This window comes from Electrophorus electricus, chromosome 1, assembly GCF_013358815.1.
Source record: "Electrophorus electricus isolate fEleEle1 chromosome 1, fEleEle1.pri, whole genome shotgun sequence".
Classification (NCBI taxonomy): Eukaryota; Metazoa; Chordata; class Actinopteri; order Gymnotiformes; family Gymnotidae; genus Electrophorus; species Electrophorus electricus.
Window position 1 is genome coordinate 14,250,340 of NC_049535.1, and position 23,641 is coordinate 14,273,980.

At 39.8% G+C, this 23,641-nt stretch overlaps 2 protein-coding genes and 1 long non-coding RNA gene across 6 annotated transcripts in view; 2 read left to right on the forward strand and 1 right to left on the reverse strand.

Moving 5' to 3' along the window:
• The first annotated feature begins 18 nt into the window (after nucleotides 1-18).
• LOC113579583 lies at nucleotides 19-7,984 on the forward strand. The gene is made up of 3 exons (XR_003410886.1): nucleotides 19-132; nucleotides 6,663-6,728; nucleotides 7,896-7,984. It is a non-coding gene; the product is annotated as an uncharacterized LOC113579583 (long non-coding RNA).
• Nucleotides 2,928-19,209, reverse strand: LOC113579429. Of its 4 annotated transcripts, none has more exons than XM_027013388.2 (11): nucleotides 19,044-19,209; nucleotides 8,840-8,877; nucleotides 7,945-8,028; nucleotides 7,574-7,694; nucleotides 7,207-7,312; nucleotides 6,960-7,053; nucleotides 5,946-6,097; nucleotides 5,542-5,719; nucleotides 5,200-5,302; nucleotides 4,884-4,965; nucleotides 2,928-4,673 (listed from the first exon to the last, which is right to left on the reverse strand). In XM_027013388.2, exons 1-11 carry the CDS (start codon nucleotides 19,118-19,120, stop codon nucleotides 3,960-3,962), a joined length of 1,749 nt encoding a protein of 582 aa, XP_026869189.2. In that variant the 5' UTR covers nucleotides 19,121-19,209; the 3' UTR covers nucleotides 2,928-3,959. The 4 variants fall into 4 exon arrangements, with proteins under 4 accessions (XP_026869189.2, XP_026869181.2, XP_026869164.2 ...); XM_027013380.2 differs by lacking the exon at nucleotides 19,044-19,209 and adding an exon at nucleotides 15,743-15,891; XM_027013363.2 differs by lacking the exon at nucleotides 19,044-19,209 and adding an exon at nucleotides 9,095-9,157.
• Nucleotides 19,210-19,347: 138 nt separating this feature from the next.
• The window catches only part of LOC113580369 (transmembrane protease serine 6), a 14,456-nt gene continuing 10,162 nt past the window's right edge, over nucleotides 19,348-23,641 (forward strand). Inside the window, exons 1-6 of the mRNA XM_027014876.2 lie at nucleotides 19,348-19,424; nucleotides 19,798-19,930; nucleotides 22,066-22,208; nucleotides 22,674-22,741; nucleotides 22,851-23,038; nucleotides 23,217-23,258. Coding sequence (XP_026870677.2) covers nucleotides 19,365-19,424; nucleotides 19,798-19,930; nucleotides 22,066-22,208; nucleotides 22,674-22,741; nucleotides 22,851-23,038; nucleotides 23,217-23,258 — 634 coding nt within the window. The 5' untranslated portion in view covers nucleotides 19,348-19,364. The remainder of the gene's footprint in view (nucleotides 19,425-19,797; nucleotides 19,931-22,065; nucleotides 22,209-22,673; nucleotides 22,742-22,850; nucleotides 23,039-23,216; nucleotides 23,259-23,641) is intronic.

A 23,641-nucleotide genomic window follows, 5' to 3' on the forward strand; every position in this document is an offset into this window, starting at 1 on the left:
GTTCCTCCACAAGGGGTCAGCAGATAATTTCGCTGCTCGGTTTGGTGACGCTCATCGGGACTTTCCGTGAAGCATCGTATCCAAGTAGTATCACTTTGGAATACATCGAGGATTAAGTTAATCAGTGATAATGTGAGTAGAACTGGTGTAACGTGGTTGTGGTAACGTGTATTGAATTTATTAAAATGATGTAGGCTTATACATCTGCTCCATGTCTAAAGCCTACATCACTTCGTTGGAGTATATACTGCTATAGAACTCGTAGTAAAACGGTGTAGTAAAAATACATATAAGTAGAAGGTGAATATAAGCAATTTGATCCAATCAGAGATATATTTACATACCTCTGGCAGACGTAGGCCTCAACTGGATTTGCTTGAACAAACAGCAGTTCTCTTTCTAGAAAGATTACAGTGTAATGGAAAGGCCCATCGAATACAGGGGATTTTATTTAGAGGGTTTCTGCTAAAAGAGAGTTCCTGTAAGTGTATTAATGTAGTATCGCTGCACAACCACGTAAATCTTACACTGCAGAGCGTTTGGAAGAACGCGTTGAGTATTTGAACAAGACGCTGAGTACGTGGAAGCTTTTGAAAAACTGACAGTATGAAATGCCTGTTTGCGTTAGAGAAAGCTGAGCGTTTAACAGGAAACCCATGTTCGCCAAACTCGTACACAATCTGTTTTAGCTCAAGTAAACTCAAATCCTGGCTAGATGGTTTTACAACATTCAGAAGGAATAGTAGTAAGTTAGTGGAGTATGTAGAGCTTAAGTTTATTTTAAAGCTTACTGACAGTTTATTCTTCCTTGTACCTCCACTCTGACCACTTTATAAGGTTTAATTTCCTAGACTACTGAAAAAAGCATCATCCGGTAGACGTCATGCCCATATTAGGAATTCCTGCTCTAAATGTTTTTTTTGTTTGTTTTTTTTTTTTTGTTTTGTTTTTTTGTTCCTCTATGGAACAAATTAGTAGTGTGTTCGAAAATCACCTCTATTGCACCCTGTGCTGAATAAAAACGTCACATGGTTTGTCATACGTATTTTATTCTCCAAAATATCAATGGATCCTCTAACATTTAAGTAGTTAAAATCTGAATGTTGTTCAAGCTAAACATAGTCAGGGTCAAAGCGCATATATTGCTCCTTAGCCGTTTAAGAGTCTCCCACTATGTATGACCAGTGTCTTCTAATAAACAAAAGTTTTACATGCTAGGACATAAGAGCTGTTCATAAATTTATGGTCCTGCTTGTATTAGGTTTTGCAATAACACATTTGATAACATTAATTGGAAGGACGTTTTGGGGCTTTGAACAGATATTTTCCTTTTCAAATAAAATTGTGGAAGTTTCTGTTAAAATCATTCATAATTGTTACCCAGTAACCTATCTATAAATGTAACTCTGCTGTCAAGCCAGCATGCTCTTGTAGTCACCGTTATGATGAAACCATTAATCATCTTTTACGATTACATCTAGTCATATTTTTTGGAATGACTTCTCTGGTTTTCTTAGAAACAAAGTATCTAGTATCTTCAGCCTCTTTCAAAATATATTCTTTCTTGGTACATCCACTAGAGAAGCTCTTTATCTGAAGTCTTTATCTGAATGTTGTGAATGTATTACTATTTTTGGCAGATTTCTATATACACAAATACACATTTTCAACAAGAGACCCCATGTTTTTTGCTTACAAAAAGACTTTGAAATGTATTTACACACCCCAAACCATTAGAAAACCTTTAAAAATAAAAAAATGTAATACTCCTTTTAATACCTATTACTACTCTTGTATAATGTAATACCTATAACCTTTAGTAACATACTTATATTTTTGCCCCTGGTAATATTTTTGCCCCTATTTGTTTTTAAATAGTCAGTCCCAGAGTGTGAATACATTATTTTGTTCAATAAAACATCTAGTGATGCCCTTGGACACATTATCATTTATGCTATCTGGGGTCACTGGGTATTTCAATAATCAGACACTGTCTCCCAGGAAACCCAGCTGGGAGTGATCAGTTCCCAACGTGTGTCCAAGTAGCATCACTTCCTTTGATCCACAGCCATCTACAGGTCTTTTCTGTGCGCTGGCCCAGATGGCCTTCCATGTATGGCAGTAATGCCATAGAGACTGTAGGCCTTACACAGAGACTGAGCTGCAAATCCTCTGCTGCCCAAATCTATGGGTACACACTGTGTTCTCCATCTCCAGGATACACACAAATCAGTGCTTCCTCAGGGGTTTTTAGCAAACACGGCCCTACTGCCTACCTGAAGGTCAGAGACAGGCTATCAAGTAGGAGGTGGAGTGTATTTTTGAGTAGGCTGGACTAACTGCCAGCCCTTCCAACTGTCACCGAGCCCTCACCTTCTTAGGGTTGGCTGGTTACTACTGACGGTTTGCCCCTAATTCCTTTTAGACTTTCCACTCTCAAACCTCACCAAGAAGGGACAGCCAGAGACTGTGCAACCCAAACTTAAAGAGGCCCTTCACCGTCCAAACAAACACCTCCACTGTCCCAGGAGTTCAAGGGGGAGGAGCACTTATATTTATAAAGCAGGAAGCTCAAGCCAGCAGAGCAGAGGAATACCATGGAACAGCGAGAGGCCCTGGTTGTGTAGTGGGACTTAGAAGAGCTCAGATACTACCTGACAGGCCATCGGTTCACACTAGTTGCCAATCATATCTGAAGGAATCGGCAGAACCGAGTGAGCTTTTTCTGGATGACAAACGTTTTTCTGGAACACCATCCCATAGTTGTAATGAGTAAAACTATGCAGTGCGGTGCATAAAGGCCGTGACATAGGAACACGTGAAGCAGCACTTCTTGATCACAGATGAAGGCAATTAGCACTTGAGCAAACAATCGTACAAACATTGCGAACATCTCAAGTAGAATCACACCACCACACACACCAACATTCCAGAAATAATATTTATTTATAGCCATCCATATTTTCATACACACATACACACAAGCCATCATCACAACAAATATACAGACTGTTCAAAAGAGTCGGTCTTTGCCATCCCATTATACTTAAACATGCTTGTTGCAAATATAGTCTGACAAACATTACACAGCTGCGGTGATAGAAAACCCTATAAGATCTTTTAAACATTAAGGCTTTTGGTGATTGCGGTTCCTCTAAAATTATGCAAGCAAAAATTCTTCAAACAGATTTCATAGTTTTAAATCAGCAAAAATCTTTGAAAGGCAGAAATCTGGTCAGAAACTGGTCATTTCAGAAATGGTTCTAACTTTTGGCACTGTAAAGATGTCCACAAAAATGCCCCTAAAATACCATTGCAACTCCTATATATAATTTACTGTAGTAAAATATATTTTCCAGCAGATGAAGAAATGTATAAAAGGGTCATATGCACAGCATACCCACATTCAAACAACAAATCAAACATCGTCCCATCTAGCAGAACATATTCAGCCTACAAGCAAGCCTTGATTCACATTTACAATCACTACAGTCACACTGGTTGGATCATCAAAGCAAGTTGTATGCAGTCTTAGGCACAGTTACAGCATGGGACAGTATGTGCTGACAAGGGGTGCGAGGGCAGACAAAGTGCTTGCACACAGTCGATACACAATTATGTTAAGCTGTGCCTATTTGGTATTTAAGACCGAAGTTCACAAAGAACAGGTTGAACTATAAATATGATCAATTACATGTTCAACAGAATTTGAAGCTGAGGTACATCTGGGCACCTAGACGGCAGGAGATATTTATCCTGCTCCAGGTGGGCATGTAGCTCAGGACAAATGAGGAAACATTTTGTGACAGAATCACAGAGAACTGAGAACTACAGAAGAATTTGAAGAATATGAAGAAATGCCCCACATTCTTCCTCATTTGGTTAACGCATCTTCACAAGGCTTATCAAACCTGCAAACCTGCCCAACCGCCTGTGCAAAGTCATAATTCCTGTACCTTTTAGACACACATGTAGTCACCACTTGAAGGTTCCAATGTGCCAGAGCACGCCATGAGGTCAAAGTCAGACATCAGAGTGTTTGTGGTGATGCAGGGAGGTGGCATTTCGAGTTGCTGTGTGTCCCATGCCAGCCTGGGTGGCATCAGCGGGTGAGGGAAGGTGTCCAACTGGGGCTCCAGTGGTACTGGACAGGGCAGGATGTGTCTGATGGTCAGAGTATCGTCCACCACCGGTGGACTGGGAAGATCTTCACTCCCAGATTCTTCATGGCTGTCCTGGTCCTCACCCTCAGGGGCAAAGCCAGAGTCTGGGCTTTGCACGTCCAGTCTCAATTTCTGCAGGTGCTTGTATGAAGAGGACGTCTCCAGTGGGCTGCTCATGCCACTCTCGGTGTCCGTGTCATTGATGCAGAGGACGTCAGTGACCACTAGCACTCTCCCCTCTGTGATGCTGCCCTCTCCTGGGCCTCTGGAGCACTGCAGCAAGACCGACTCCTGCCGGTTTTCCATCTTGCATTTGGAGCTTTGTGACAAGAAGTACATGGAGTTGGAGAAGCTGGAGGTGCTGCGTTCCCGTTTGCTTTTCTGGTCGCCACTGCCCTTCTTACAGTAGAGATCGTCAGAGGTTGGGCTGTCATGGACCTCCACAGGGGAGATTATCTCTGAATCAGCCTTGATAAACAACTCAGGAGTCATGAAGGGACCTAGCCATGCCTGAAGAAAAGGAGGATACTACATTAACTGTAACATCTAGGTTATCTTCACTTCATTTAGAAATGAGTCCAGTCAGTTTTATAAAATCTGGGTTGATCCTTTTCTTCACATTTTACTGAATTATCAATAAGTAGAGTGTGCCTTGGCCATGGTGTTAGGATGGAGTGATTTAAATGAGTGTAAATCCAAATGAATATATGTGAAACTCACCTTAAAGTCCCACAGATGGACGGAGTTGGGTGAGTCAGAATATTCTTTGCGTGAATAAAGTATATAAAGTTTCTTTAGAGAACTGTAAAATGAATTATTTTTTTTATATTAGTCATCTCTCCTGTTGTAGGATACCTATATAGTAATTTATAGACAGCATTTAAAAATCTCTAAACAAGGCACGCCAGATTTGTTGATAGTAACCCTAACCCAGTGCTCATGTCATATGACCAAGATCTTTAATAAATGCCTTTGGCTGAATAGCAGTGACATGGTTGCAGCTGTTATGATTGTGAACTCGAAGGCCAGCACTCACCGCACAATAGGAAGAATGCAGAACAAAAGCAACAAGACAGTTATAACTATTATAGCCAAAGTAGTCCCATTTACATTAATCCATCCTGGAAATTCAGGAGCTTCTGAGAGAGAAGAAAGAAATAAGATCAGAAGCTTTGTTTTGATTCTGTATGACTAAAACACAATGTAGAGCTTATTTAGGTAAAACAAATGTTAACATGATTTGTTATTGTTCTCTTAATGTTTGAAGTTCAACTAACTCAAAAGTTTGGTACAGCCTCGATGCTTACTTTTGTAAGTTAATAGCAACAATTTTTTTTTAAAGTATAAATAATGAAGTCTCCCAGGATTCAATACTTACGCAGTGTGCGGACAGGTCTACCCACAGTGGAAGTCCATTTAACAGTCTGGGTCCAATCACTCCAGTGGCTTGAGAATTTATATTTGGACCTCACTCTGACCACATACTGTTTTCCTAAGAAAAGCTTCTCCTGTGGTAACAAACAGCTGTCTGCTGATATAGGCACTATGTCTGTATCCTGCGAGGAGAGACAGTCAGAGAGAGTTGCTGATTGACAGGCTGCAAATGAGAAAGATATGAAATGGGATGGGGGCACAGAATAAGCGAGAGAGAGAGAAGAAAATAAAATGTATAAATGGAAAAGAGATGAGATAAATGAAATAAAGATGGAGTGAGACAGAGTGATTGATGAGAGGAAGTGATGCTCAAAGCCTGTCGTTGTGCAAGAGAGTTAATAATCTCACCTTCCATGTTTCCTCATTCATATGTTCCTCATGCAGACGGTACTGAAGCTCAAACGAACACCGCCCTTCGACTAAACCTGAGCGTTTAGCGGCGAGCATCCAGGATACATTTGCCCCATTGACCTGCAGCTGCTCGGGTGGCAATAACTTAACTATGGAGTCAAAGACACATAGCTCAGCTTCATTCTCCTTTTTCAGATATGGAGGCATAGAGACAAAATTCTTAAATTAGTTTACGTCAGGTCCAGTCCTGGGGAACTCACTGCACTGTATAGTTTTTGATTTTAATAGTTTAATTAATAATAATAATAGTTTGATTAATATTTTTTCTCCATCATAGCTGATAAAGTGGATAAATTGTAAACTTTCAGCTAATTTAATTGAAGAACTATATATTGCTGTGTGTAAAGTCTTGTATTATTTAAAATAGCCCTAAGTGCCCTTTTGTCCCTTATCTCTGCTTTCTATCAGCCACGAGTGAGAAATAGTTCATATGTTATTGCAACATGCCATCGAAAACTGTGTTTCAGTTCTGCAGTATTGCTATGCTTGCTGATGTGCTACAAAGCCCAGGCAGTGAGCACGTTTGCCATTCTTGCGCTGTCAGATTTGGCTACTGAGGGATTTTCTTCCCTCCCTTCAGGGCCACACCCCTTTATTCAATCATCTCTCCAAAGCCCCTCCCTTAGCCTAACCTTCTATATGTTGTCTGTACAGGCACATAATTGACAGACATGGAGGACCACCTCTCACCTCCCAACTTTTAAATAAGGTTCCTGATTGGTGAGTTTCAACCAGATGCTTTAATCATTTGTAGTTGCTGATTACAGAACGCAGTACAATTCCACTGACATTTATTTCAAAGTTTCTCTTTTGTAGTACACATTAGGATCTAAAGACAATTTATCTGGTGTTTATTAAGAACAAAAACAAGCAAATAAAAGTCAGCTTTAAATAGCTACACACAGCAATATTTTTAACCATGTCATATTTAACTATTGTGAAAGGTCTTACTGTTTCTTCCTGGATCGAAATCTCTGATATATGCCTTTGTTTGGTTTCCACACTTTACAGACACAGGGAGGGTTGGTTCACATTCAGTCAAAGCCTGTAGTTTGGGTTGGAGGGTTCAACTGTTAGTGGATATTATAATTAATAAACAGGTTATCAGTGTAATACTGAATACACTGATACATTAATAAGTATAATTGATAAGTATTGATAAGTGCTTCCTGACTTGCATATATCCATTTCCCCTCACCTCTCCTGAAAACTCAAGAGTTCCTTTATACAGGTTTGAGTCTTCAAGGTGTTCCAGGTCACTTTTGACAGTATCTTTGACATAGTTAATGCCATCGTCTTTTAAACTGAAATCAACAATTATATGTCATACTTTAGGTGAATTCTATTTATAGTGTCCTCCACTGGTGCTTAGGCACCAAATTATTTTTGTTGCCTGTAAATAAAATATTTTGTATTTTGTACTTTAGTCCATAGACATTTACTGTCCAAGAATGTGTATACAGCATAAATAACATGTTTGACTTCATAGTTCTAGAATGTATTGAATGTTTTAAGTATGGTTTAACACAGAAATGAGACATGCAGTATAGAGAATGATACATTACAAATACAGGATCCCTTCAAGGAAGCATTTGATGCCTGGTTTCACGTGTAGTCTGTCCCCAACTGATGAACTGTTCCATACACATGTGATGGTGTTTATGTTGTCTGAGTAGCACTCCAAACCTACACGCAGACAGTCTGCGATTAGACCACAAGACAGGTGACACAATAACACTCCTCTCGCTTTTGCAGCTAGTCTAATATTTGTGAGTGTAGACCTTTCTGCTGGACAACTGACAGAAGCTGCAGGTAGACAGAATTTCAGACACAGTAAACTGCCCCCCCACCCCTCTAATTATTGCAACTAATCTTTTTGGTTGACAGCATTTCGAACTGGGACATCTGTGGTACTAAGTAATTCAGCTTTCCTTACTTTGATTGGCATCGCTTGAAGTTAGCAACATCATTGTGATGAGAAGAGCCTGACCAATCAGCATCTTCCTCTTTAGTTTGTTGACTGCATGCAGAAGACACCCAGATGAGCTTTATATATTGGAAGGTACGTCCACGACTAGATTAATTTCTTTATTTTTATATATATATATATATATATATATATATATATATTGCATTAGTTTATCATCTATCAGCATAATTAATTCTTTTATTGCAGAGGTCCATGTGTATAACTTGGAAAAAACATCTAAAACACATAAATACATAATTAGCATAATTAGCTGTCACATAATTTGCTTTTTAGCATAATTTATTTTTTTTTTTAATTGGAGTGGTCCATGTGTCTAGTATGGAAAAAAACATCTAGACCACAAGGAGTACAAAAATATCCAACCACAACACCCACAAGTAAAAGAGAACAGATGTCAGTAAATGTCAGACACTATACCTAGTTCTCTCTCTCTCTCTCTCTCTCTCTCTCTCTCTCTCTCTCTCTCTCTCTCTCTCTCTCTCTAGCTGTGATGTTTGGCTTTTTTAAAAACAATTTATTTATTAAAGTCAACAAAATGGCCAAAATAAAATGGTTCCGTATGAGTGCAAGTATGTTTCATTTTATAATTTCATCGACTTTTTGTGGTTCTTGTAAAAGATGCCCAACATGGCAGTCATGGAAAGGCCATGGACAATTAGAAAGAAGCAAAATGATCAAAATTCAAATTTACTGAATAATAATCAGATAAATTAGCATATCTTACACATTTCTCTTCTTGCCAGTTGAAACTTGAGATGGAGTCATGCTCAACTAACATCTGGCCATATAAATAACACTTTACGAATTTAAAAGTATGTAAAAGAATGTAGTAGCAACATACCTTCCATGAATGGAGTAATGTTCCGTTGAAATTCATTTCTTGTAGTGAAAAAGAGAAATGAAAGTGTTTTTAATTGACAGGTTTACTGCTTTGCTGGATAGCATGCGCCTATGAGGTCTTCATCACATGGAGTGTTACTATGAGACTGTACAGCAGTTTTGTATCCCCACTCTTTTTGTTACTTTGGTTGAGCTCTCTCTCTCTCTCTCTCACACATACACACACACTTACACACACACACACACACTTACTTACTCACACTCCCCAACCCCCACAGTGGTGGTGTCCCGGAGAAACCACAGTACCATTTTCTGTAAATTGAGCATCTCTACCTGAAGAGGAAATGTTAAAGTCCTTATCTCCTACACTCACTCACTCATTCACACTCTCTCTCTCTCTCTCTCTCTCTCTCTCTCTCTCTCTCTCTCTCTCTCTCAATGTGGATGAGTGGGTGAGGTGTCGTTGGGCCCTTTTTCCGAGTAAAAAAAAAAGTGGCATATTGTGCACAAAAATGGCCACAGTAAGCTGACGATGTTATGACCTTGTTTCCTTCACACACACACACCACACACACACACACACACACACACACACACACACACATACACACACACACACACACACACACACACACACACACACACACACACAGAGCAAGAGGACGTTCTTAGAAACATTCTATTAAGTACATGTTGTGGTAAGAAAAAGGCAAAAAAATTCTGTCTCTGCTTTTACATGATTTTACAATCATGAAAAACACAGGTGACGATATATATATTTATATATGTGTGTGTGGGTGTGAGTGTGTGGTGGGGAAGAGGAGCTTGCTTTTTGTGGGGCTTCTGATTTACCAGTGTAATTTATATAGCCGTAGTTATTCGGAGCATCTTGAAAGCAACTCTTAGATTGTGTTTTATGCATAGATGTGGGGACTTTTAGTGAGCCCTTCTGGATTAATTACAGGAGTTATTACAGACATATAGTACATCTGTACTTTACAAAAGCTCATTGGCACCCACCAGCTAATCTGACACTCTAGAACTCTTAAGAAGACTGATCTTTTGGCTTCTTAACAAAACTGTTCAGTACTGAAACATTTTTCTATCTCTAGATTGTTTGACAACCCTGTATGGTTCTGCTTGGTCACCTTTACTCATCTGCATTACGTGATGTAATATCCTTTCCAAAAACCATCCTATCCGCATCCTTGATGCTTAGATACGATTATAAGAACTCTGCAGCGCGGCACTATGCATCCCTGTAGATCAGCGGCGTCTCTTAGGAAATTTCAAATACATAACCATTCCTTCCTATTTGACACAATCTAGTGAACACTTTCACACATAATGAAATAGTTCAGTTTACTGTATTTTAATTCTTTTATTAGCTCTGACTCACCTAAATAACATAGTAGGCTATTGTAAGAGATTCTATCACTTCTTAGAAACAAGACTATGATTGTCAATGACTTTAAAAGATATCCTGTGAAACATGGGCATTGTTAGGCCTGTTTTAGGATGTCTATAGCCCCCATTAAATGTTCTTTAGCAAAGAAAATTTGTAATCTGGTTGTCTAGTACAATTGTTCAAAATGAAATTCACAGAGGAACCCTGATGATCAATGAACAAATGGTAAAGTAACGTTACTCAAAAAGCAAACTAAAAATTAAACAACGTGGCATTTAGGGCCGGTGTTAATGGATGGTGGTTCTTTTTCATATATGCAATTCTCCTGTAGGGTTTACCCCCTTTAATATATTTTTAGGCATCATATATACCTGCCCCAATGCATATGGTACCAGACCTAGCAATGAGTACATGAGAGTTATTTTTGTACAGCATATATGTTATATATATATATATATATGTATGTGTGTGTGTGTATATATATATATATATATATATATATATATATATATATATATATATATATATATATGTATATGTGTGCATATAGATAGATAGATAGATAGATAGATAGATAGATAGATAGATAAGCATATATACATATATATGTTTATTTATATGTGTGTGTAGATAGATCATCATCACAGATTATAGTGAACATATCTGGCCTGAAAGCTAATTCAATATGTTCTATATGGCAAACTATGGCTAAGGGCATAGATCAAAAATGATTTGAGAGCACCTGAAGTCAGGAGTTGCATAGCAAATGTGCACTCACCCTGCCATAGATATTCACAGCTAGAGCTCCAAGTGCAAGGACCAGGAATCAATGATATAAAATTATAATTTATCAAACGTTTGAATGTTTGCATAAACTTTCAAGATTTGCCAACCACTTTGACTCACTATGGATTAGAAAAATTGATTTGGAAAAGGAATGGTCCAAAAGATACCAACTTTTAAAAGTCTGTGACAGTAACTATGTAAATGTGTTTTAACGCGTTATGGATCATGGGTTCTCTTTCTGCAGGGCCTGTTGAATGACCACACATTAGCACAGGAATCGAGAGGTGGTCGGCCACACTGGTGACAAAATGGCCCAAAATGAATCGGCCACGCACCCCCACTCACTATGTGTAAGCAGAGCTGGCTGGTGCGGCCAGGCCTCGTGTGCAACACCAGGCCCATCTGTTTTGCTCTTGAAAAAAAGGTCAGCTGACCGCAAAGGAGAAAGCGACCACGTGTGGTTTCAGGTGCGGCGGAGGAGCTGTGCTCTTTTACAAAAACAAAACTCAAGCAGGAAAAGGGGAGAAATTAGACAAGGTTTTGAACAAATATTTGCGTGTAAAAGCACAAATGTTTTTTTTTAACATGTCAACATATTTTTTTTTCCATCAATAATAAGTTTGGTTGTCTTGAGCTGTTAAATAATGATGTTTCACTGAAAAAAAAAACCTATTTGTGTTTTTTAAATTTCTAATTCTGCTGAAATTATGATTTAAAAATGAACATTTGCACGAGTTGGCACGTTTGCAGTCTCATCTCATGGTACATACTTTGCACAAGAAACCAACACAGCCATATGGGTCATACAGATAAATATAAATCAAGTCTGCCTGCAGACACACCACAGGCAAGTAACCACATGACAGGCAAATATATTCTTAAGCAAGATTTCCAAGGCATGATTTGAGCAAGGGAGACAGAGATGGGAGATGACACGAGATAGAAAAAGAAAGGGGGAAGAGAGAAAGAGTGACAGAGAGCTGACATATGACATTTTGATATATTAAAGTCTCCTGATATGAGCAAAGAGGTCATCAGATCAGAAACTGAAATGAGTGCTTAATTGTTTAGCCTCCCCAGGCCACAGTGAGCTGCACTATCGTTCTGTCATCATAGTGACGTGCCCCTGTCCATGACAATACACAGCTTTTCCCACCATGGACCCTTGCAGTCAAGCAGGAGGTTCCCCAGTTCACACCATTCTGGCTACTACAGCCCACGTTGGCAGAAACAGCCTCTACACATTATGAGCTGTTTAACGCTTTTAGTAGCTTGTGAGCAGAAAGGTGATCCAATCCAAGTATGACAACCAGAATCAGGGAGATAAACCAATCCAGGGTAGAAACCAGAAGACAAATCGAAGGAGGCAGACAAATTCAAAGGAGCATGTGAATAAAGAGGCACTAGGGAAACAAAACAGGTCGGTAACAAGCAGTCAGAATACACACAGGCGACTCACTCAGCACATGCTATAGAACAACAGCAATACTTCACAGAGATTAAACAGGAGAGAATATATAGCATAGCAAAGATGAGACACCGATGCCATTAATAATCCGGTCATGAGGATATGGTGAGGTTGTGCCGGGGAAGACGGGAGTTGCAGTCGCAATCTGGGGGCGGCTACATGACAGTTTTCTGTTTTTGCACACGTGTGCAGGGGCTTTTAATGAGCTCACCTCTGTTCGATGATAAAGGACATATTAGAGGTAGACAGACTATATTGTTCTTTAATATTAGAAGTCCATCAGACAACTCTCAGCACTAATCTGATATTCTTAAGACTTCTTAAGAAAGTTGTTTGGTGCTTTCATTTCATTTCATTTACGCCAATTGGCTGACACGTTTATCTGATGGGACTTATAATTATGATTGAACACAACTTGAGCAATTGAGCGTTAAAGGCCATTGAGGTGCCACTACCACCAGTTGGGTTAATTCTAGAACTCTAGAACTCTAGAACAGTTTTATTCCCTCTTACTCTACACACTCCAGTGGACACCTTCACACGGTGAAAAAGTTCAGTTTACTTTTTTTTTGTTCTGACTCACCTGAAAAAAAAACAAACAGTATTGTAAGATATGGGAAGCATAAGATATGGGAAGCTAATTTCCTTTTTTTGGTCTAATTTATTTTTTGCTCTGACTCATTTGAGAATGAAAAAACATCTATCTTAAGAGAGAGCTCTCACATCTAAAAACAAGGCTATGACTGTCAAAGGTTTTAAAAGATATCCTGTCAAACGACGGCTCCAGCTCAGCCTGCCACACTGCTCACATCATTGTCACTCTCAAATGTGGTTTGTTCATTTATGAAAAGCATTCATTGGTGTGCAAATTGCTTTATAAATGATAATAAAATAACTATAATAAAATATAACTGTATATGCTGTACTAATAGGCCTACTACTACTACTACTACTACTACTAATACTACTACTACTAATAAAATTGTTGTGAAGAGGCATATTGGCCAAATGTATAAGCTTGAAGTAGAAATTTTAATTCACCCTGCAGCTACAGTCTGTTTTTGAATGCAGGAAAGTTGGTGCTTTTAACATGGAAACTAAAAAATAAATATTTGTATATGTGTTTAAATGGACCAGAGTATTGAAATATTCAGGGGAGATGTGATGTAGGGGACTGCTTAAATTTGTGTACAACAGAGCAGTTAGTTGGCTGAATATAGCGACCACCTCTTCTTACTGTGTGAGGACAATATTGTTATTGCAACTACATATGGCATTTGAGATTAAAGGGACAATCAGGGTGCTCTGAGGGGCATCTGTAAGAAGTGTACAAAAAGTCGCTGTGGTCACTGCTCTACTGTGGTAAGTGAGACGAATCTCACCCATGCCTGGTGGCACCTGGCTCCCAGTCACACACCCCTGTTCTTCTCATTGGCTGTTCATTTCTCACTTTTGAAAATATGAGGGTAGGTGCACTCATTCACATGATTCCTCATGTTTCCAAAGGCTAACACTGCTGTCTTAGCAAACACTTTACAAAATTCTAAAATTTCTTAAAATGTCAACTTACACAACGTGCCTTGCTATGTGTGTTAGCCTTCTTAATTCTTATATGATAGCCTATTGCTTGCTGACTTTATCCTTAAATGCAAGATTAAGACAAATAATTTGTCAGATGGCTGGCTTCTTGGATGAAGAGAAATCCCACACAAACATTATGCAGCACAATCTCACATAAATATTATTCATAACTGCCCTCCAAAGCTACATCAGTTAATTCTGAAAGCATGATTAGAAATCTGCAATAAAGCTGTTTTTGGACCTTCATTTTTTCTCATAATGACATGTCCAAATGTGTTTTCTCCTTTATTTCGTCTTTGCTTCTCTATTTCACATTAGATTATGCTTAAACTCAGTGTGCCATCTGTGTTATCTAAAGGGTTTATCCATTGCCTGATTAAGTAATGTTAATGGGTGAGCTGTCAATAACAATGAAAATGATTAATATCTAACAGCGTGATTCAGTCATGTTGAGGGAGCTACATATTGCTTTAGTTAACACAGACGAGGACTCTGCACCTGCTTGACTTCCCACTCCCTCTTTATTTTCTCTGTATGCTGCTTCCAGTAGGAAGTGAAACTTGTGGGAAGCACCGTAAAAAAACCCTCCAAACTGAACAATCTACACACATATTTAAATATATGCCAGGCCGTACAAATCAGGAAAAAGCATTCCACTGCATAATCAGATATTATCAGATCTTCATATGTATTTCTTTATAGCACCTCATTTGATGGAATGGATTGTACATTTAGATATAATTGCCATGTGTTTGGCAGTTTCAGCATACACACTGCACTAGCAAAATAATTCCGATTTCAAATTCACAAAATCACAACAACTGTTTCACAAAATTCAGTCATGCAGTATCTTTTTAGTTTATGTTTTTAGCTTATGCTTTTATCTTATCTTTTTAGTTTATGTTTTTAGCTTATGCTTTTATCTTATATTTTTAGTTTATGTTTTTAGCTTGTGTTTTTAGTGCATTTTTTAGTTTATGTTTTTAGATTGTTTTTATCTTATATTCTAGCTTGTGTTTTTAGCACGTTTTTCGTTTGTTTTTAACTAATGTTTTTAGTTTGTGTTTTTAGCTTTTTTTTTTTTTTTTTTTTACTGTACAATATGGACCACTGAGCAAACAATTCCACTATCACAGATTGCTGGCTTCACAACCCATCTGCACGACAGAACATTTCCTCCATTGTGCAGCTAACTGGTTCATCCAGTCAGTGACATATGCTTGTTCCAAAGGTTAAACCATGCTCGTCTAAATGCTCACAGCCAGTACACTGAAACTGCGGATGGCTTTTTAAATCGTTTATGGTTGCTGTGATCCACATATGTGTACAACATAGAGACACACAAATGCATGTACACACACACACACACACACACACACACACACACACACACACACACACACACACAGAGATACCTCCCCAGACATACACATCCTGTCACCCACTGCTCCTTCTTCCTGCTGTTTCCCCTCTTTACAGCTACGTGAGGCTTCAGCATCATCAGTCATCTAGCCACTAATGCTCAGTATTTGCCAAGCTTATATGTCGCGAAATTATTTAAGCGAACCTGATCTTACAATTTGATTACAGTTTTTAAAACCAGTTTTGATATGCAAGTGAAAGAGAACAAATAAATATTAAAAAACAAACATATCTCTTACCTGGCAAGGCTAAAACCAAAGGAAATGATTAAGTTGGACAGCTCTCAGTGTTTCCAAGATAAGAAAGATTTGGTTTCTTTGAACCAACGCTGAATCTTGAAACTGTGGTTCACTTCTCGCTTCTGTAGAAACCAGATGACGTGTAGTCAGCCTACCTGGAGGCTCACTTCCCCTGTAACAATGACAATAGCTTTATGCAACAAAATCCCCAGCAGTTCAAATGGGCTTTTCCATGACAGTATTGCCCTTTTCACTGGTGGCTTCTTCTTCTTTCAGAGAGATGCAGGAATTCTGATTTCCGATTATGAAGTTTTTAAGAGTCACAAAGCCTGGAACAATAATAATAAGAAACACTACACTTTGCTATAGCATGAAGACTGACCTTTCTCCATAGCACCTCTGAAGACTTTATGCATGTCTAAAGGAATATGAATATGAATATATGAATTAATGGCTCCCCATGACCCAACGAGAGGCTGTGCAGGAAGTATCCCCCCACCCCCATCTTCCTCGCAAGCATGAACATCTGCACAGAAGGAAATGGGAGCCTCAGCAGAGAGTCTAGTAAGCCAAAATCTACTAGAAACACCAAGGGTTAGTTGGAGTTGTACGCAAAGAGGATGCTTAGGGTTTGGCCGTTATCTTGGAAGGTCCTGGAGCAATACGAAGGATCCTTGTGGGACACTGCAGAAGAAGACCACCTAATTCAAGCAGTTGGCCTTTCCCTTCAGAGCCAGTGGATGCAGGTGGAGCAGGCACTTGAGAGGCCGCTATCCTGGCGAGATATGTGGGCCACAGACAAGGGCCTTGTTGTTACGATCCAAAGCAGATCTCCTGCCCACCGCATTTAATTTGAAACTCTGGGGCAAGAAAGAAGACTCATCCTGCAAGCAGGTCAGGGCAACACAACACACATTAAACCACATCCTTAGCGCCTGCCCCCAAGCCCTGGGCGAAGGTTGGTACAGGTGGAGACATGATGAGATCCTCACTGAGATTGCTTAGTGGGTAGAGCATAAGCTTCCAGAGAGAGTGGATGCTAGTCATAGCTGAAAATGGAAGAAGACATGGCCACCTAAAGACATGACTGCAACATTGCCTCGCAATGATGTGCCACTCCTGTCCAGGAGCTCCAGTGCCATGTTTTTGGTGGAGCTCATAGTCTACTGGGGGGACCGACTCAGCATCTCCTGTGAGCTCAAGAAAAGCTAAATATCAAGACCTCACTGACAAAACACAACCAAAATCCTGGCAAGCGGTAGAGGCTCTCCAGCAGCATCTGTGTGTTATAGCACACGACAGGACTGACATCTAAACACCTGAACTGTTACAGTGCATGACAGGGCTTACATCTAAACACCAGAACTGTTACAGCACATATCAGGACTGACATCTGAACACCTGAACTGTTAAAACACATATCAGGACTGACATCTGAACACCTGAACTGTTAAAACACATGACAGGACTGACATCTAAACACCTGAACCGTTATAGCACATATCAGGACTGACATCTGAACACCTGAACTGTTAAAACACATATCAGGACTGACATCTGAACACCTGAACTGTTAAAACACATGACAGGACTGACATCTAAACAGCTGAACTGTTAAAGCGCATGACAGGACTGACATCTAAACACCTGAACTGTTACAGCACATATCAGGACTGACATCTAAACAGCTGAACTGTTACAGCGTATGACAGAACTACACAGCTGAAGAACGACACAACAGGCATAGGAGCAGTAACTGAGACCTGCTCAAGATGGCTGTGTCTTTAAAAAAAATACAGCTGGAATCTCTCCGATCCTCCCTACTCAGGAATGGCATTTAAGGGACAGAATGCCCCGTGAACCTGAGATACAGGATGTGGAAGGGCTCCGAACAGCAACTCTGAATTCACTGCAGGGCTCTCTGTTCAGAGATAGTCATCAGTTTGTCCTGAAGTGAAATGTACTGAAGTAAACCAAATAGAGGCAGTTGCTAAGGAGCTTCCCCACAACAAGCTGTATATGCGTAACCTTTTCATGAAGTAGTGTTTAGGACAAAGGTGTTGAGAGAGAGCAGGTTATTTAGAAGAAATGCAGATATTAGCAAAAATTTGACAATATATGAAAACAAATGACAAAATACTTATGCAATAATTGTGTAAGAAACATGTAATTTCCAGAGGAAAGTCATCTTATGCCGCAAGCTTTTTCTGTACTAAGGCTATTTTGGCTGTTAGTCATTGTCTATTTTGGCTGTTAGTCAGTTCCGTACAAACCATTTAATTTATATCAGATGGATGTTATATTTGCACATTCACTTTTAGGTCTGCAGAACAAGCCAGTATTCTGTAGCAGTTCACTGTATTATCAGATTGGAGTCTGAATAAAGCTTTTATCAGCATCGAGAAATGTTTTTCTTGGAAATGACAGTCTCAAAGAATTTCCCCCAATTCACAGTTTACTGCCTGTACCTTCCTTTGATATGTGTTGAAACACACACACACACATAGGCACACACATGTACATGCACATGCAAATGCACACACTCACATATAGACACTCACACATTCGCACACATATGCACACACACACACACACACACACACACACACACACACACACACACACACACACACACACACACACACACACACACACACACAGACAGATGAACACACAGACATATGCACAGACAAACTTACTGAGGGCCAGAGTGCACAGTGTGCCATCTCTAATGGTCAGTGTGCACTAAACAACTTCTGACGTTTCTTAATTAATCTCAGTTCTTGAACATTTTTACCAAAGTCAACCCCCCCCCCTCAAAACCCCCCCCAAAAACAGTTCACCAAAGCGCCCAACCTGACGAATTTTGCTTCCAAAATGCCATAACACAAGGTTTTTAGCCTTGAGGTTAAATGGTAAAATTGTTTAATACACAGAGAAAAGCAATGCAGATCCACAAAAGTAGAATCTCTCTTCAAATTAAGCATACCATAGAGCACTAGAATAAAAAGCGACTTTATTCGAGCAAGCAATTACTTTAATCAAACACTAGGTGGCAGAAATGATCTAATTATAAAGCTTATAATTATAAGTCTAGCTCAAATTAACTAAAATTATTTTGACTTGAAACGTGACTAGGTATATGAAAATATCCCAGGTATCTGTCAATGCTTCATTATAAACACAATAAGCCACGTATTAACTACTACTATATAATATTTGATATATATGCATTTCTATATAGTTAATTAGATACTGGCAGCCTAACCATTAAAAAAGCCACTATAGGCTGACAGCCTACCTGATAACCCGCTTGTTATTTGGCGCACAGGTGTTGCTAGGCGTTGACTGTTCAGGATAGCACGTTTCCGAATGCATTTTCCACCGTTACAATAAAGGTAGCTACGTGCTGTGATCTGCGCCCTTTGGATCTGCAAATAAAACGGACCCTGTGCGCTCTTCAGACAATTCAAGGTCACTAGGCCTACAGTTATGTATGCCCACGGGTGGCTAAAATATAGGCGCATTTCAAAGGAGTGATATATTCCACGACACACGGACTGAATCGATGTTTTTTTTTCTCCGGAGATGACTGGATCTAGACAGCGAGGCTTATAGAATTATGGATTTGAGGAAAGGCGAAGATGCGGCGAACTCTGTGTACACCGTGGACGGTACAATGGTACGACGGTCTGGTATCGCAAGTATTTAAAACCCATAGTAACATTTAATTCGTGGGCAGTGAGTACTTTGTTTGCAGAATTTATGTAAAAGTGTGAGCTGAACATTTATATCAATCAGTATATGAGTCGCTTCTTTCTTCCAATTATTGTATCACTATAATAACAATTCTGTAATTATACCATAAACGTATCATAAATGTTGACTACCCATAAATGATCGAATACCATAAATGTTGACTTGCCTGTACCCCACCTAAAAGAGAGGCATTTTACATTTTAAAGGCAAGGAGAGTTACCTTGCTGTAGGTTCATTTCACTCCATGCCCCCACCCCCACTCCCACCTCCGACACCCACCCCCACCTCCTCCCCAGACAAAACCCGTTAAGGCTGTACTTCCGCGCACTCCACGCGACTCTCTCCCAAGACGGGTTGCTGTGGTAATCATCATCATCATCACCGTCCTGAGCCTGGCTGGATTATCTGTCCTGCTCTGGTACTTTCTAGGTAGGCTGTATAAGCATAGCCTCACCAACCAGTTTATTCCAGACTCTTCAGAGAATCTTTCACTTTGAAGTTATTCACTGTGTGCACAATGATTAGGCAAGAGAGTATTTAGACCATGTCATCATTTTTATGCATATTTTCCAACCCTAAGCTATATAAACTCGAATGCTTATTGGATTTAAACATATCAGGTGATGTGTACTTGTGTAATGAGGGAGGGTGTGGCCTAAGGAGATCAACACCCTATATCAAGGTGTGAAGAATTATTAGGTAGCTTCTCTTCCTCAGGCAAAATGGGCCAAAAAAAGATTTAACTGACTCTGAAAAGTCAAAACTTGCAAAAAGTCTTTCAGAGGGATGCAGCACTCTTAAAATTGATAAGATATTGGGGTGTGATCAAATGTTTTGTTGCAAATAGTCAACAGGGTGGCAGGAAACATGTTGAGAAAAAAAAGATGCAAATGAACTGCTAAAGATTTGAGAAGAATCAAATGTGAAGAGACCAGGAACCCATTATCCTCCAGTGCTGTCATATTCCAGAACTGCAAACTACCTGGAGTGCTCAGAGGTACAAGGCATTCAGTATTCAGTCATGGCCAAGTTAAGGAAGGCTGAAACCTGACCACCACTGAACAAGACACATAAGGTGAAACGTAAAGACTGGGTCAATATTTTTCAAAGGTATTATGGACTGATGAGATGAGAGTGAGCCTTGATGGACCAGATGGATGGGCCCGTGGCTGGATCAGTAACGGGCACAGAGCTCCACTGCGATTCAGACTCCAGTAAGGTGGAGGTGGGGTACTGTTATGGGCTGGTATTCTTAAAGATGAGCTAGTTGGACATTTTCAGGTTGAAGATGGACTCAAACTCCCAAACCTACTGCTAGTTTTTAGAAGACACTTTCTTCAAGCAGTGGTACAGGAAAAAGTCTGCACCTTTCAAGAAGACAATGATTTTTATGCATGCATCAAAGTTTTCCACTGCGTGGCTAACCAGTAAAGGCCTTAAAGATGAAAGAATAATGACATGGCCCCATTTATCACCTGACCTGAACCCTACTGAGAACTTGTGGGCCCTTGTTAAACGGGAGATTTACGGTGAAGGAAAACAGTACAGCTCTCTGAACAGTGTCTGAGAGGCCGTGGTTGCTGCTGCACAAAAAGCTGATCAGATTAAGATACTGACAGACTCCGTGCGCGGAAGACTTACGGCTGCTATTGAAAAGAAGGGTGGCACTGATTTTTTTTTTGAAGTGTCAGAAATTTTTATTTGTAAATCGAATTGTTTGTTTATTATTCTCACTTTAACAGATGAAAATAAAGTTGAGATTGGCAAATTTCCATTTTTTAAATTTAGCTGCATAATAATTCTGCACACTAATAATATTCTCCTAAGAAAGCCAAAACCTCCCTTTTACTTTCTTAAATATTCAGGTCTGAGGTTTATTAACATTTTTGGACGGACTGAGAGCACTGTAGTTGTTGAGTAATAAAACGAATCCTCAAAAATACAACATGCTTAATAATTGTGCACACAGTGTAGAACTTATTTTCACGTATAGCCCAGTAGGCAACCCCCTCCTCCTCATTACTGGTTAGTTTTTGAGTGTTGGCTGGGTGCGTTTGGCTGGGAGATCACTGTCAACCCAGAACTGTCAGAGCTGTGTGTAAAGATCCAAAAACACAGCTATTTTTGGTACCTTTAGTGCAACATACGGCTGCCGTACCAATGGCCTACCTGTGACTGCAGGCTTGAAAACGCAAAGTCCCATCTTTTCTCTGTTTTGCTCTCAATTTCAATTCAAATTAATTTTATTGGAATGACATAATCATATTTTATTGCCAAAGCGTTTCTCGTAATAACAGAAATAACATAAACCGGAATGTTCTGTTCACGGATGATCAACAGAGCAGTAAACAGCACTATATACAGTATATACCATGTAATGTGTGTGTGTGTGTTATATATATATATATATATATATATATATATATATATACATACACACATATACATACAATATGCTATACATAGTACATAAACTGTACTGAAGAGAGCAACATGAACTAATGTCTGTCTGTGACAAACATGAACATATTTCAAAGTGAGTGTTGCAGAATCTCTCTCCACAGAGTACAAGGTGTGGGTGTTGGAGCCGCGGGTGCAGCAACAATACACAGCCCAGGTCTCCATCCTGAACAGAAACTTCTCTGTTGGCCTTTCATCGCACAGCAGCCAGGTCTTCTGGGTGGAGGCACACACGGTGGAGGCCATGGTCTGACTCCACTCTCACTGGCGAGCAGATGCGGGCAGCTCCAGCCCTGTTAATGCACTAACGCGCACGGCTCACTCCGCGCTGTTACACTGTTACGCTAACACGCCGACACCAAACAGGATTTACTGGAGGTTACACTAAACACAAACGAACACCATAAGGGCATTTCAGTTCAGTGGCTCCGTTGCCCTCTGAGTCTCACTGCATCCCACTGGATATTTGTTTTTGTTTTGGATGTGTCCATGTGTGAATGGGTTTGTAATTGGGATTATAAAGACCAAATGCTCCAAATGTTTCCTCAAAATATATATAAATTTGTGCATCACATAAAACATAAGACTGTAGCATACGGCTGCGTTGTTTATCTCAGTATAAATGGTGTTTAAAGATTTATTATTAATTACTTAACCAATGTCTCAGTAATATTTGAATATAAATCACAAAGTGTTGTATGCATTCTTCAAGGTGGAGAAGCTTGTGAAGTCCACTGACCTGGCGCGGTATTTTAAATCCACCACTGTCTTTGCCTTTGGGTAAGAAGGAATCCCATTTCCCCCACTGACTCATCTGTACTACATCACTGTAAGACCCTTCCTGATACTCGAGCCATCAGTTCTACCATGCATGTGTCCATTTCTACAGGGAAGGAAGTGTAGTGGCACACTTCTGGCTCATCCTGTCCCTGCCCAGCAGCCATGTTGAGAAGGTCACTATGCAGAGGGTCAATGAAAGCTTGTGGAGAGCTCTGCAGAGCTTTGGAGAGAGAGGCGTTGAGGACAGAGCTGACTGCTGCAGCTACCTCCTCCTGCTCTCCTCATTCTCCATAACAGGTTGTAAGATTATAGCATGAGCTCTATCACTCCCCCCTTACTGTTTGCATTATTTTATGCATTACTGGATTTTTTCCATTATTGCATTTTTTGTTTAAGTTTGGCTATATTTATCTACAAGGTCAAAGGATGTTTATTTGCTGATGCCTGTCGCTCATTTTGCATCATTTACTTGCAGAAACCAACCCCAAAGCTATAGATGTTTTACAAGCCTCATTTGGTATGGTCTTTTTGTTCCCATGTTTTATGCCTTTGTTACGCATGTGTGGTCTAGAATGAACGGAGCGGTGTCTCTGGGCTCTTCACTTCCTGTTTCTCATATTACTTGCCAGGGGTGGTTACCATGGCGTTTTTTCCACACAGACTTTGTAATTATCATCATGTGGAGTTCCCTCTTTTCTGGAGTTCCCGTCAGCTAACCTTTTCTGTCCTGGTTTTTTCTTCCTTCATTTTCTCTGTGTGTAATGGCATGTGTGCTGCCTCTTACTTTGATCGCAGCTCAGACTGCACGAATGATGGAAACTGCATGCTTTTAATCGGGGCATCTCACTGCTGCTTGATTTGAGGATTTCCAGAAATCTGAGACGCATTCTGAAACGGCTA